The following is a 15,969-nucleotide window of genomic DNA, read 5'->3' on the forward strand; positions in this document are numbered from 1 at the left end:
CAGTTAAAATATCTTTAGCCATGATTGACAGCACTGGATATGTGAGTTTGTGCTAATGCCACCAGTTCAAGATGTTAAAATCATCATTTAACTGGTTCACAGTGTCACAGTCCAAGTAAGAAATAAATTCAGAAGCATTAGAAGCTAAAGTGGTTGCAGCATGTAGCAGGGCAGTTGCAGAGGTAACCTTAGCCATGCTTAGAGTAGCAGTTAGATGATGCATACCACCAGCAGAACCACCAACATCATCATCATCGTCATAAATTTTATCCCAAACAGACTTTTTCTTACTAGACAGGTTAGGAGGGACAGTCGTCCTCAACCTAACAGCTCCATGTTTCTCCTCATACCTATTGTCAACATCAGTAAATCGAGCTCTAGTGCCAAGCTGGTAAGTAGTATAATCTGTACCAGTAACGTTACTCAACCTCCTATGCACTCTATTGAAATCTTTCATTTTAGCTCTAGGGTCCAGAATGAATGCAAAAGAATAAAACAAGGGTATGTCCCTCCAGTATTTATTATATTTGTCTATCATAGGTTGAATCACAGGTCTGATGTGACTGTCATTAGCATAATTCTTTAGGTGTATAGCAATTTTAACAAGATAATGAATCATAAGTGGAGATGTAGGATAGTACACACCAGATAATGCAACTGTAGAATCATAAAACAATTCAAGAAATTTAATCATTTTTTCTGCCATAGCCCAATGTTCATCAGTTAAAAGCAATGGACCACCTTCAATCCTAGGATAATGAGCATGCATGAAGGTAGTGAATGGGACCTTACGAGGAAATAAATATTTAAGCGTCATATATGTAGAATTCTACCTTACCTCCATGTCTAGCTGAAATTTTCTAGGCCTAACACCAGTGGCAATGCAGTAACTTTTATATGCAGCAATTCTATAGTTAGATGAGTTTAAAAATGATATTGTAGTTCTAAATGTTTTAATCAAAGGCTTAAGAGCCTCAAGGGCCTCCTTAACAATTAGATTGATAATATAACATGCACAACGCTGATGCAAGAACATTGAATTAACTATAGTAAGGGATGATACATTGTCTGATTATGACTCAACAGGATCATCTACAACCTCAATACCAAGATATTTAGACAGCACAGGTCTAAGTTTACGCATGGTAGAAACATTAGATGATGCATTGTCTAAAGTAACAGCAAACACCTTTTTAGTCAAACCATAATCAGTAAGCACAGATACAACATGGCCAGCAATGTTTTATCCATTGTGGGACACATCAATAAGCACAAGACCAAGCACCCTCTTCTCTAGCTGCCAATCAGAGTTTATTTAATGAGCAACAACACTAATGTAGTCCTCTTTGGTATTACCAGACCAAATATCAGAGGTCAAACACACAATTAACAGCAGAAGAACTAAGATTCTCAACAAGATTAGCCTTGCGATCAGTGAAAAATTTAATCATGTCTCTAGTGGTGGTTTGCTTAGAGACAGGAACATATTTAGGATTATGAGCGATTCTAATGTACTCTTCAAATACATCAGTTTCACCCATACTAATAGGAACATCTAGTCTAGCAAGCAATCGAACAAGTTCAGTACGTGCAACCATAGGACAGTACTCCAATTACGCAAACTGCCATCAGGATTAAAAGAGATCTGAGACTGAGACATGCGATTTTTTCACGCCTCTTGGGGCATTTCTCCCTATGCTAGATGAGGTGACCAGTGCCACCACTAGAGAGAGCAGAATATTGCTTAGAGCAATGGATGCATTTAGCGACATACCTGACCTTCTTACCATTGACTTTTTTGAAGATCTTCTTAAAATCCAGCCACACTACCGAGGTAGAGGGACGAGAGCGCTTGGCACTGTTCTCGTCCTCTTCACCTTCCTCGTCGTTTGCTGTCCCGCCTTCTTGACCATCGCCGACATCAATGGGAGCCTGAGCGCTACGACCGAACAGCTCCTCGGCGTCCTCGCGTAGGTCGTCCTCATCGTCATCTCCGGCCAACCCGCACAACCGCCTCTCTTCATTGGCGCTGACCTCAACCGTTTTGTCGTCGGAGCCGGCCATCGTCACGTCGGTGCTCAGTTCTTCAACAGCTATAGAAAAGAAGCGTCAGTACAGATCTAGGGTTAGGCTTAGCAAGGATTAGCAAGTTAGGGTTACCTTCGTAGCCGGAGCACCCGAATCGCCGGCGACGTCGACAAAACACAGATCCGACCCCCTGGTTTCTCAACGGGTTCGAATCCGAAGCACCAAAGCAGCCGGCATTCGGTGAGGTCGACGGAGACAAAGAGGAGGACGACAAGGAGAGGATGAGGCTACATCGATGATGCAAGATCAAGAAGAGGGGGGTACTATGCCATGCCGTGTGCCAGTGCTGGCCACCGGTGCCTCAAGAGGCCACCCCAGAGGGGGAGAAGAAGAGAGGAGTTGTCACAGCGAAGGAACGAGCGAGCGAGATAGGAGAGAGAGAGCGGGGATGAAAATGAATTAGGGTTAGGGTCCAGGGGCGAGGAGGTATATATATACCTCTCTCTCCAACGGGCAAATCCGATGGTCGGATGGAGCGGGGGAGGGGGATCCGACGTCTCTAAGAGAAGGAGCCGTGCCGCAGTCGTGCCGGCCTATTTAGGCGTGTTTTGCCTGGGCCGGCACTGCGGGCCGATTTAGTGGCCTAAGCATGGCACTACAGCCGGGCCATGCTAGGCACGGACACGATGCTAGCTGTGCCGGGCCATGCCTGGTGTAGGGTCGAGATGGCAGACTAGAGGGGGGGGTGAATAGTCCTTTCTAAATTTAATCGCGCCGGCTAACCGAAACAAATGCGGAATTAAAACAATCGGTCAAGCCAAGACTACACCCCTCTATCGAAGTTCACAAGCCCCTTATAAATATCCTAATTAGGCAACAAAAGTGCCGGGCTAGTTTGAGCTCACCTAACCAATTCTAGAAGCAAGGTCACACAAACCTATACCAATAGTACTTCAAGCAATGAGGGAGCTCCTACACATGCTAGTAAGCAAAAGTACAAAGCTACCTAAGCTCACTAGCAATGCTCAATAACAAGGCTACACAAGCCAAATTATAGAGCGCAAATTACTTAGCTACACAAACTAAGTAAAGTGACTAACAAAGTTACACAAACCAAAATAGCCACGCAAGGGAGCTACTTTTGTGCTACGCAAGCAAGAAGATAACTAGTGAGCCACACAAGCTAACTAATTACAAGAGCAACTACACAAGCACAATGTATATGAAAGTAATTACAAGCTTGTGTAAGGGGATTGCAAACCAACGGGAAGAACAATGTTGACACGTTGATTTTCTCCTAAGGTTCACGTGCTTTCCAACATGCTATGTCCCCGTTGAGACAAGCTCCAAGGTTGCCGTCGGTCCTCTTGCTAGTGGTGACCCGCAAGTCACACTCTCCCATGTGGAGTGCTTACCATAAGCTCTATCACTTGACCCGGGCGAACCACTTGTCGCCCTTCGCGTCTCACTTTACTAAAGTTGCTCTTCATGGCTCCCGCGGGGCAAGCACAATGTCCCTCATAAAGCTCTTCTCCGGAGCACCGCACAAGCTTCTTGCGAGCTTCGACGGAGAGCACCACCAAGCCATCTAGGAGGTGGCAACCTCCAAGAGTAACAAGCACCACCGGCTTGCAAGACGACCACCTAGTGCCACTCGATGGAACCTCACGATGCAATCGCACTAGAATCGATCACACACTCAATCGGATGAACACTATCAAGCTAGAGTGAGTTAGAGGGCTCCCAAGCACTCTCAAGCATGGACACAAAGTCCCCTAAGGTGCTCCACTCGAGCCCTGGCCGAGACACCCTTCTATTTATAGCCCCACGGGCTAAACTAGCCGTTACCTCTTCACTTGGCAAAACTCGGGACGACCGGACGCTCCGGTCATATCGACCGGACGCACCCTGCCAGCGTTCGATCAACGGATGGCTGCTACATCATCCCAGGCTTCAAATGCTGAGTGCCCGATCTCAACGGTTAAGTCGGGACTGGACGCACCATGAGGATGATCGGACGCTGCAACGCCTGACTCCGGTCGTTTCCCCAGAGCTCCCCGAGCCTCTGTATAGCGATCGAACGCGTCCGCTCCTGCATGACCGGACGCAGACCAGCCAGAGTCCGATCGTTTCCAGAGATCTCCCCAAGCCTCTATTTTGCGACCGGACGCGTCCGCTCCTGCACGACCGGACGCAGCACCGGAGTCCGGTCATTCTCCGACTGCCACGCGTCACTGTTGTTCCTCATACCACCACGTCAGCGTACGTCAGCACTGACCGGACGTAGGACCTGAGCGTCCGGTCACACTTCGCACCAGTGTCCGGTCACGAGACCGAGACCACGTGCTCACTGCTGCCACTGACCGGACGCGCCGGTCCTACCGAGGCCAGCGTCCAGTCACTCACAGTGACCCCTTCCCGTTTTCGTTTCTTCGCCGAGTTGATCCACATCAACTCCAACTTCATCTCCTTTGTAAATGTGCCAACACCACCAAGTGTACATAACCATGTGTATGTGTGTTTGCATTTTCACAATCATTTTCCAAAGGATTAGCCACTCAACTTGCCACGCCACTCGATCCTAGCGACGATGCAAAGTTAGATCACTCGAGTGGCACTAGATGACCAATATGCAAACAAGTTTGCTCCTCTTGATAGTACGGTCATCTATCCTAAACCCGGTCATCAACTTCTCTACACATCTATGACCGGTGAAATGAAATGCCCTAGGTTATACCTTTGCCTTGTGCATTCTATTCCATCTCCTCCAATGTCGATGCAACACATGCACCAACACGATCAACAATGATATGATCCACTTTATATCATCACGTGATCATATTGGTTCATCGATCTTGACTTCACTTGCTCTTCACCGTTGCCTTCGTCCATCGGCGCCAAGTCTTGCTCAAGCTTCACCGTCACACGGTCCATCGCTTCAAAGCCTCCAACTTGCCCTTGACGCTTGCAACCGGTCTATCAAGCTAAGTCTTGTCTTGATCTTCTCCACCTTGATCACATGACTCAATGTCATGTCTCATGTGCAATGAGCTCCTTCATCATCACATGTGTGATCTTTGCAATATCTCCGAGCCATTTTCTCCTTCATGGCATATGTTGCTCACACACATGTACCTATAGACTAGTCACTTATGTATCTCATATAAACACAATTAGTTCACCTAGGTTGTCACTTAATTACCAAAACCACGTAAGGACCTTTCACCTGGGGCGTGCTTTTCCATGCTATGCCTGGGCCGGCCCATCGTGTTAGTGACAAATGGCCAACTATACTCCCGCTCTATCTTTGCAGGACAGAAGCCAAACCCAGGCTAAAAGCGGCTGCAGCCCTTTAATCTTGAATTTGTAATAATTTGGTTATTTGCTTATGATTTGTTTCGTTGTCTGATATACATGAGAACCCGAACTGTGTGGATTTGATTTTTGGAACATGCTAGAGAACTTGTCGAACAAGAAAGCCAATTCGACTCCAAAGGTAATTTAGGAATAAAAAAACGCGTGTTGAAAAAATCGCTTTGATATCAGGTAGAGAAAGAGATTTGGATTCCTATTCATGTTTGTATTAGGATTCCTATACCTATCAAGTTCCTTCAAGAATCCCGACATATATGTGTTATATAAATAAAACAGACCGGTAGTTAGGGAGAGGTGGACAAAAAAAATGGATGAACGAAAAAAATAGTTGAAAATTTTGCCTCTTTATTAGTAGGTATAGATTTAGCAAGTGATTTATTAGGAACCATTGGAGTTGCCTTATTAAAAGGAAAAACAGAGAAGAAAAAACAAACAAAGCTACATAACAAGAGTGACCGGTTGGCTTTCTATCATGTTACGTCTATTAGTTCACCCAAATGAGATATGAAGTGATTGGTTCACTTCTTGTCATGTTAGTCCTATGACTCCGCTCGGACAACATGTAAGAGTGATGGTTCGCTACCTATCTTGTTAGGCCTATCAGTCCACTCAGACAAGATGTGAGAGTGACCGATACAATTAGCTATGAGATGTAGTGCGCATAAAAAAGTTCATATCATAGTTAACTATGAGATATACTTTTTTTATGGAGGTAAATCCAATTTTTATAGAAAACACCAAACTAAACTGTGAGAAATACTTATAGAAAAAGACCAAAAAACCCAGGTTCACCTATCCTGCTAGGCCTATTAGTCCACTCAGACAATATTAGTCCACTCAGACAATAACGAGAGTGTGCGTTTCACTACCTAGTCAATCAGAAGAGACCTGAGAGTGATCCAGTTAACTGTGAGCCGCGTAGTGGAACTACAGATCCTGCGTTGGGCCTCCCATCTTTCCTCCTGGGCTTGGCTTAAATGGGCCACTCGGCTGTCCCACCCGACAGTGGGTTGGGAGCTCTAGCCCGACCATGGGCCACCCGTTGCCATCTCTAAATGCACATCACACCATCTACCGATCAGCCTGGGCAGATTTTATCCAAAAACTGTAAACCGAACCGAACCGAACCGAAGTATCGGTTGTTCGGTTGTTCGGTTTCGGTTTCGGTTTCGGTTTCTGTTTTCAGCGAGTTCGGTGATCGGTGTCGGCTTCGGTTTCTGCGTCAAGTCGAACCGATCAACCGATCCACCGAGATTTGCAGCCAGAATCGCAGAAAGTCACTCGCCATCCTCCTTCGCTTCCCATCCATTTCATCCCCCCAGCGACTCCAACCCCACCCCTCTGGCCCTCTCTCACTCATTTTCTCTCTCTCTCACTCCTGCTACGGCGAGAGCCGAGAGCCAAATCCCTAGCTACCTCGCTCCAGAAGCTTGCTTTCCTCGCCCCCGTAGATCTCCCATGTCCGGCCGCGCTGCCAACCCGGCCATGGCGGCGCCCAAGGGGAAGCTCGGTGAGCTAGTGTGGGAGCACCGGGTGCAGGCGGCCGTCCCGGTGGCGTTCGTGGCCGCGGCCGCCATCTCGATCTCCGCCGTCGGGCCCAGCCTCAGCGCCGTGGTGTCATTCTTCTGGCCGCTGCTCCTCTCCACGGCCTTCTTCCTGGTGGCCGTCTCCGTGCTGCTCTGGATCTCGCCGCCGCTCGTGGGCGACGCCGACGAGTCCAGAAAGGAGCTCATCGACTTCGTCGCCGGGTGCCGCCCGGACCACCTCGCCCCCCCCCCCCCCCCCCCCCGGATGCTGCGGCGACCGTGCCCGTGGCCGCCGTGGAGGCCCCGCCGAAGCCGGAGATCTAACGGACTGTAGTGCCGGAGGAGGAGGCGGAGAGGAGGCTGACAGCAGCCGAGCTGTTCTGTCTGTGCAGGGAGGCCACGCCCAGACGCGACGGCGAGCAGGACTTGCAGCGGCGGCGGCGACCAGCGGACCAAGCTCAGGTTAGTTCGGTTAAACCGAAAAACCGAGCCGAACAAACTAAAACCGAATGCGTCGGTTTTCAGTTCTCTCACAAACCGATCGGGTGTCATAGCTTGGAAACCGATTTTTTTTTAAACCGAACAAACCGAACCGATTTGTCGGTTTAAACCGAATGCCCAGGCTGATCTACCGACCACTCGTTTTTCTAAAAAAAAATGTCAACCATAAGGTTCACTTGTCATCATGTGACGGCTAGTACTTCTGGAACATGAAAGTGGTCGGTTGACTTGTTATCGCATGGTGGCCAGTAGTTCACTGGAACATGACGTGAGATTGGACGACTGGCTTGTTATCTTGTGACGGCTAGTAAAATAAAAATAAAAAGGTTTTCAAATTATTCATCACGCTGTTGCTTTGTGCACCTACATGCGAAAAAATCGCGCTAATTAGAGTTAACACGGATAAAGTAATGCTTAAATAAATCAAATAGAAAAAAAGTCCATAGGAAAAACAAAAATAAATAAATAAAAATATAGCAGTGAGGGTCGAACCCATGCGGCCTTGCTCTTTGCGGCTATACTTGAAACATTTACTAACTAACCTATATTAAGACTGTTTGTTTGAGCGGAAGTTTTAAGATATTTTATATTATAGTTGCGTCTGCTCAGAGCCTGATTTATAGGACCGTCAGTTGGTAGCGTTAGGTATAAATTGGAAGTTGAAATTAATAAAAGATTGTGCTCATATGACAATAGAATAGAATTTGAAATATTTTTTTATTTCCATGTGAGTAGTATAGAACTACACGACACAGTAGGATTTTTGAAAAAAAAATGAAGCTCACATTCACGTGCATGAGAATAGAACACCGGACAACTATCTGCACAATGTTTGCTTGACCGTTTCTGTGGCTTATAAGTCGGTTGATGCTGTTTTGTTGTGAGAGAAAAATACTATATCATGGCTAATAAGCATGGCTGATACGATCAAGCGAACACGGTATAGTACCGGCTAGTGCAAAGCGGCAGGGAACTTGTTTGCCTGCTATTGCCGGCTTTGCTCATAGAGGAAGAGGCAATAAAGTCCCACCTTGCCAATGCAAATAAGAAGACGGATGCCATACTCTTATATAAGAAGACAAAAGCTGGCATATTCGTCGAACTAAGTAGGAAATAGTCCTACCTCACCTGGACAAACAGAAAGACAAAGGCAGGATGTTATATAACCTACATACGCTTGCCCATCCACCTGCACTGGCAAATTATTACCGGAAGAAAAAGCAATGTTGAGGAAAAGCATTTATCTATTTGCTGATGGGTGGTGAAGTGGTGTGTCATGGCGAGGACAACAATTAGACGGCATTAGAGTATTCAGAGTTATCTCATAAGTTGCCTTCCTGTCATAAGTTACCTTCCTCTCCATATGACTAATTTGCAACGATCGTGGACCAAACTAAAAGCACCAGACTTACTTGATACGCTGAAATTAAATATTGGAAGTGACAAGAAGGATAGCTACTAGGCATGACTCTTGTAAAAATTTAATTGATAAGAAGGAAAAAAATATGATGTGACCACACACGTAGTTCTAAAATTAAATATCGGAAGTGATAAGAAGGATAGCTACTAGGCATGACTCTTGTAAAAATTGTAAATTTCTTGATTCTTTTGGTCCTGTTCGGCTGCTAGTTTCTGCACTGTTAGACAGCCATCGTACAATATTGTTCTGGCTAGGAGCATGTCCCGTTGAAGAATGATGTTTGGAATCCATTTTTGTCAGGTTCCTCCTTGAGTGCACGGTCCATGGATGCACGCTCTTCTCGCATCTTGATGTCCATTTCAGCACGGTCCAGCTCGTAAGGTGTGCAATACAAACTGTAAGGAAACGAGGGTGTTATAGTCCAAAACAAATAAAAGGCAAGAAAAATACATTGAACAAAAGAGATTATAAGTTTACTCGAGATTTGCTGGCCCACAACTGCACTCAACACAGTTACCAGCAGTCAGTGCATAGGTTCCATTTGCCACAAGCATTCCATAGTCCGAAGCAGAGTTAGGAAATGCTGAGGCGCAAGCTAATGAAAGAAACAAATTGTTGTCATTAGAAAGAAAGTACTGATCAGCGGAGAGGACGGCACAATTAGAAAAAGTATCCTTCTCAACTATCATTATTGAACTAATCATTATTCAACCTGATGACACATGGACCAAAGCATTAGTCGTGTTCAGTACAAACAGACAAATTTAGATGGAAATTTGGAGATTTAAACAAAATTATTCAACGTACAAACAGACAATTTTAAGGAATTGCACACGTATCTCTGCTCTCCTAGAATTTAGTGCTTTACCAGCCTTGAGAATGAATGGAACTCCTGTATGACACAGTCATTTGCATGTTAGTACAATGTTCTTTGCAGTTTATCTCTTAGCACAAAATCTTAGACCCCGGCTCTGTTTCATCTATTTCTTCTTTGGGGGAAAAGGTTGGCGAAGAATAGAAAGAAAATTGTGGTAAGTTGCAATTGACAAACACAGAGAACCTGCAATGGTTTCATCAGACAATAAGCCTTTACTAGCAAACTCGAGTACTCTTGAAAACTAAAGTCAATGGCAAGCAATCAATGCATAATACATCAGTAGAAAATGGCTTCAGAGATTCACGCAGTGCAGCATTTGTGCTGGTCTGCTGGATGCACAGCACACCATGACTGCACAGATACGGCATTTCATCAAACAGTTAGCATACCCGATCTCCTAAACGTCCTAAACGTTGTAGTACAGCTTGCCAGCCCGAGTGACACCGGTGGTCAGCCACAGCTTGCCCCTGCTCTCCAGCGTCTCTGCAGCGCCGGTTTCTCCACCCACCGCGCGCGCGAGGCCAAATTCCTGTGCCCAGACCCCAGATCCGCAGAACCCAACCCAGTGAAGTCACAATCCCACAACGATCCAACACGGACGGAAAAGGCAGAGCATCTGCATGCAAAACGAAGCACGAAGGACGCACCTGAACTGGACCCTTGAGGAGGCAGACGGCGCAGCGTCGAGGAAGGGGTTGAGGTGCTGCTCCTCGCCATCATCGTTTCCAACGGCGGGGGCTGGAGCACGGCTGCTTCGGCGGTGGTCACGTGCGGAGAACGCGGCAGCCGCCATGATTTTTTTCCTACTTCATTGACTGTCGCCATGGCTCACCCTCGCCTTTCGCCCTCGCACGCCGCCTCCCTGCCCTCGCCCTCACCCTACCCGCGGATGGCGTCAGAGATGAGGATGGCGGTGGACAGCGGCGCTCGGGTGCGGCGGCCGATGCGGCTTGTAACCCTAGAGTCGATGAACTCAGAATGAACCTAGAAGAAAATATTCATCTAACTATATACTACTTCAATTATTCTCCCAACTATATTACTCAACAAAATAGTCATCTATACTACTTGAATTATCCACGCCCACTATACTATTCAAAACATTATTTTATAATTATGAATTTACTGTTTTACCCTTTATTAAATAAAAGAACTACAACAAAGAAATTACCACTTATTTATTTGGAGTCCTAATTCCCTCAATTTTGCAGGTGTTGGGAGACGTTACTATGCATATGAGCCCACTGATCAGCATATGCCAGTGCTATTGTTATTCTCCCTGAGTGCGCCCGTACACTAGCTATAGACGAATACTGGGAGCAAATAATCAATTAACAGCCTGTTCGTTTGGCTGGTTCGTATCGTTGCTGGTTCATGAAGAAGTACTGCTGGCTAGTTTATGTGAGAGAAAAATATTGTTCTGGCTGAAAATTTACGATCGTTTACGACAAGCCACAGCCAAACGAACAGGCTGTAACACGCCAGGTAGATTGTCAAACCAAGCCATTAATAACAGCTCTGAAATATATGCCACAGTTACACCCCATGTACTACTACTTATGAAAACAGGAAACAAATAATCAATTAACACTCCATGTAGATCAAACCAAGCCATTAATAATTTGCTGGCAGCATTAGCGTGCTGCTGCATGGATCACAAACAAGCATACATTTTGTCCAGTACTGAATGAAATTGAAAATCAACACTCCCACACCATGGGCTTTCTTCAGTTCTGTGGTCTGTGGAGGCATCAAACCCAGCCCCCTTATTTCAGTTTTCAAGTGCACACGCCACTGGTAGAGAACATATCTTCCGTTTTTTGCTTTAGTCCCGGCAAAAGTTGGGTCCAGGACTAATAGGAGAATTAGTCTTGGTTGGAGCTATCAACTGGGACTAAAATCCTCAACCCAACGTCTAGCCCCGTAGATTTTTGCAGGAGGGGACTTTAGTCCCAGTTGATGGCTCCAACCGAGACTAAAGGTCGCCCTTTAGTGCCGGACTGCCGGTTGAAGCCACCAACCGGGACTAAAGGTCACGTTGCCCTTTTTATTCTGGCTAGTGGGTCTAACCGGGACTAGAGAATGACCTTTAGTTACAGACAGCTCTACCAACTAGAACTAAATGTCCCCACTATATATCACTGCTGGAAGCTCGAATTGCCCTGTGGGTGACGAATTTTTCTGTGCGTTTTTTTCGGTACGCACAGAAAAATTACGATTATTCTGTCGGTTCCAAAATATCCCGACAGAAAAATATGAAAACCTACAAAATAATTGTATGATTTTTCTATGCGTGACAATACACACACGGACAAATCAGCACTCACAGAAAAATGCAATTTATTCTGTTGGTTCTTTAAAAACGCACAGAAAAAAATATATGCATGCATATAAAAATGTTATTATTCTGTCGGTTATTTTAAAACGCACAGAAAAAACATACACATGCACGGAAAATTCAAACGACCACTAGGATTTGGCGTTCGCACTCTCCGATTTGGCGTTCGCGGTTTCCATTTCGGCGTTCGCGCATTCTCGTGAAAAGAAAATACTTTAATTAATAAAATAAATAAATAAACAAAGAAGTCCTAACCCTAACCCGCCGTCTGCCCCCCCCCAAACACCCTCGCACGCACGCACTCGCGGCCCCGCCGCCGCAGCTGCTCCGCACCTATGCCATCCGCCGTAACCAGGTCGACAGCCTCTAGATCCGCGCCTCCGTAAGCTCCTCGCCGGCCGCCGCCACCGATTCGGCGCCCTTGCTCTCCCTAGCCCACCGGTGGCCGCGCACCCTCCGCCACTGATTCGGCGCCCTCCCTCTCCCCAGTCCGCCGGCCGCTGGGCGCTGGCCGCCGGCTGTACAGGGTCGCGAGACCTTCCCCTCCACTGCTTGTCTCGGCACGACGACCCTCCTCTCCTTGTCGGTCTCCCCTGCCCCTGCACTTTCATCCTCCAGATCTGGCCACCAGTGCACTGCACTTCGGTCAAGGTACATTTCTCTCTTCACTGATTCTATTTTTTGTATGAGATGTCGGTTTATCTGAGTGTCCACTTGTATGAATTTTCAGTTGAAGTCTGCTTCCCTCAAGATTTGGTCACTGGTGCTGTCTGCTTCAAATCTGAATCGAGTTTTCAGGTTATCTGTTTCTCCCCTAAAAATGTATGGATAAGTAAAGCATGTTTCCCTTGTCTATTTAGAGTATCTATGATTCTTATTGATATTTTCATGACATGTACCTGTTCAGTACCTATAGGCAGCATATCAGCCATAGTGGCCTCACTAGACAGTGAAGAGTTGTTGAGTACCTATGAGACTCAAGGTACACTTCTTTCTTCACTAGTTTTATTTGTTGTATGACGATGTTGTTATTCTACATTTTATTTGTGTGCCCACATGTCTGAGTTTGGAATGTCTGTCCTTGCACCAAAAATAATTGAGCTTACTTTGTTGTGATATCTAATATATTAATATTTGAAATAGAACTAGTTAATATGTCAAACTGAACATGGATGTATAATGGTTGGCAACGTGGCAAAGTTCCCTCAAATGAATGGATTCATTAAACCAATGAATTCTTGAATGGTGTATTTTCAATTCCTGGTGTAGCTGAAAATGATACTATTAAGTGTCCTTGTGCACAATGTCGGAGCTACTTTAGGCATATATGATATACTATAGAGATGCATTTGTGTAGGCACGGTTTTAAGGAAGGCTATGAAACTTGGACTGAGCATGGTGAGGGGCTGATTTCACATGATGGATATGATGGTGTGGGAAATAGAGAGGGCACTGATGAAGTTGATCAGATGGATCAAATGTTGGTGGACCTTGCTGGGCACCATCCACCTATACTGGATGCTGAACCAACAGCATATGCCAAAGCTTTCTATAGGATGGTTGCTAGTGCAGATGAGTTGGTGCATGATAGAACCACACACTCATGCTTGTCTGCTGTAGCTCGCTTGCTTGTTGTGAAGTCACGGTACAATGTGTCTGTCGTAGAATATGATGATATACTAGGCATAGTACATCAATGTGGTTAAGTCAACTATTTTTAGCACTTTTTTTTACTGAATGTGTCGTCACAGAATAGATTCATGGATTCAGCATTGCCTACATATTTTCATGAATTCCATATTCCTTCTCCTTTGTGATCACTTCATGTCATATTTGGTGGAACATTCTATGGTTTATATGCAACACAGTAGTCTCATTCTCTGCATTTGTAGGGACAGTGAAGAGATAGTGAGATGGAAGATGATAAGAAAGACGGGCTGGAAACTGGACAATCAGGTCAACAATGACATAAAGCCAAACAGGTAAGCAGTTTGCAATCATTGGTATTTCTCTACAATGGTACAAGGCTACAAGCAGTATGATACGGCTCAGGTTTACAGTTATCATGTTTTAAATTATGCCTTTCTATACATGGTTGATCATTGGATTAGTAGCATACTTAATAGTGAAGTAGTTGATAAGTAGAATTTAGAAATTTCCTTGGTGTTTATTTTTTCATTCAGATTGCCTTATTTGGAAATTAGTAGCTCAGGTTGTTCACATCTTGTAACCTTGTATGTGCTTCAGGTATGTGCATCACAACGAGCTCTAGCCAGATCCGCGACATGGCAGCCCTTCTTCTCCATGCCGCCTCCTCCATCGGGCCCTTTGCCGGTGACGAGCTCCCGTCAGGTATGTGCATCCCATTCTCCCTCATTCTTGTTGTGCGAAATAGAGTTGTATGCAGTTGTAAATAGCTGCCCAAATGTCAAGTTGTGCCTCTTTTTCTAGTAGTTGTTCAAACAAACTGGATGTGGATACAAGCAAGGGAGATCCGTGAGATTTTATAATTGTAGTATGTATGTGCTTCTTGCTATGATTAAAGAATCGGTGCAGAGAAAAACAGTGATTAAAAAATTTATGCTTCTTGCTACGATTTTTCTCATTGCCTGAATGTCAGTTAGCTCTATCATTCAGCACAAGTCTGCAACTCTGCATAGTGTGATGCTATTTATAATAACAGATGGGCCTTGGTGTCAGCACTTAGTATTTGTTGAAAATTAAACTATGTTTAGTAGTATACGCAACACAAAGAAAATTAAATCTGTTAAATCTGTGTTCAGTACCCTTTATTCAGAATTTGTGGAACATATGCAGTAAGGAGCAACGATTTTGTAATTAGGTGAACGTTCTTAAGATTTTGTGGAACATTCTATGTGTTTGTCTATATAGTCAGGAGTCCAATTTTTTGCTTTCTACCTTAGGAATTTAGGAAGGTTTGCAGTTTGACATCTGGAAGTTAGCTGCCAAGTTACTACCTGGAACAAAGTTGTGCTTACTACCTGATGTATGCCAAGTTGATATTATCTTGCTTACTGTGCTTTATTTGCAGGTCGATAGGAGCATCAATGAAAGAGCTAAGAGCTGCTCATTTTCAATGGTAGCAACATCGATCTGGTTGTCAGCATAGTAGTGCAGTAGTTATCAGTAGTGAAATTCATGAACTGCTGAGATGAGATGGTAATGCTTTTGAATGTATTGATGCCGGAACATTTGGACATCATCTACATGTAGCCTGGATGCTATGAATGAATGTGCTGAACATTTGGACTCCATCTTTATATGTTGTGATGAAATTACTATATGGACAGTCTATATTTTAATATGTTGTTGCTACTGTTTCCAAATAATTATTGTATCCAATTTGCTGCATGGGTAAGTGTATATTATTTTGTCGGTGGTCTATTAACACCTGACAGAAAAATACAATTTTTCTCTGCGTTCACCTAACCCGACAGAAAAATACAATTTTTTCCTGTGAGTGCACCTCAGCAACTCTGACGGGACAACTGAAAGCTCTAGTTTGGTTTTGGTAAATTGATGAAACCCTAAGTGCTAACCTAGTTTATCAAGTGATCATGAGATAGGTAGCACACTCCAAGTGGTGAAGCCTATGAAGATCATTACATGCTGATGGTGACGCCATGATGATGATCAAGTGCTTGGATTTGAAAAGAAAAAAGAGAAAAACAAAAAGCTCAAGGCAAAGGTATAAATTGTAGGAGCTATTTTGTTTTGGTGATCAAGACACTTAGAGAGTGTGATCACATTTAGGTTTGATAGCCATACTATTAAGAGGGGTGAAACTCCTATCGAAATGCGGTTGTCAAAGTGCCACTAGATGCTCTAACTCATTGCATATGCATTTAGGATCTAGTGGAATGCTAACACCCTTGAAAATGTT

General features: G+C 44.8%; 2 protein-coding genes across 2 annotated transcripts; one reads left to right on the forward strand and one right to left on the reverse strand.

Annotated features, from left to right (window-relative positions):
- The first annotated feature begins 6,861 nt into the window (after positions 1-6,861).
- On the forward strand, positions 6,862-7,368 carry LOC136499264 (uncharacterized). The gene is made up of 2 exons (XM_066494972.1): positions 6,862-7,175; positions 7,211-7,368. The coding sequence occupies exons 1-2, from the start codon at positions 6,862-6,864 to the stop codon at positions 7,251-7,253; spliced, it is 357 nt and encodes a 118-aa protein (XP_066351069.1). The 3' UTR covers positions 7,254-7,368.
- Positions 7,369-8,937: 1,569 nt separating this feature from the next.
- Positions 8,938-10,641, reverse strand: LOC136499004 (lysM domain-containing GPI-anchored protein 3-like). Its single transcript, XM_066494705.1, has 3 exons — positions 10,375-10,641; positions 9,328-9,445; positions 8,938-9,245 (listed from the first exon to the last, which is right to left on the reverse strand). Exons 1-3 carry the CDS (start codon positions 10,550-10,552, stop codon positions 9,101-9,103), a joined length of 441 nt encoding a protein of 146 aa, XP_066350802.1. The 5' UTR covers positions 10,553-10,641; the 3' UTR covers positions 8,938-9,100.
- Between the last annotated feature and the right edge of the window lie 5,328 nt (positions 10,642-15,969).

This window comes from Miscanthus floridulus, chromosome 13, assembly GCF_019320115.1.
Source record: "Miscanthus floridulus cultivar M001 chromosome 13, ASM1932011v1, whole genome shotgun sequence".
NCBI classification, from domain to species: domain Eukaryota; kingdom Viridiplantae; phylum Streptophyta; class Magnoliopsida; order Poales; family Poaceae; genus Miscanthus; species Miscanthus floridulus.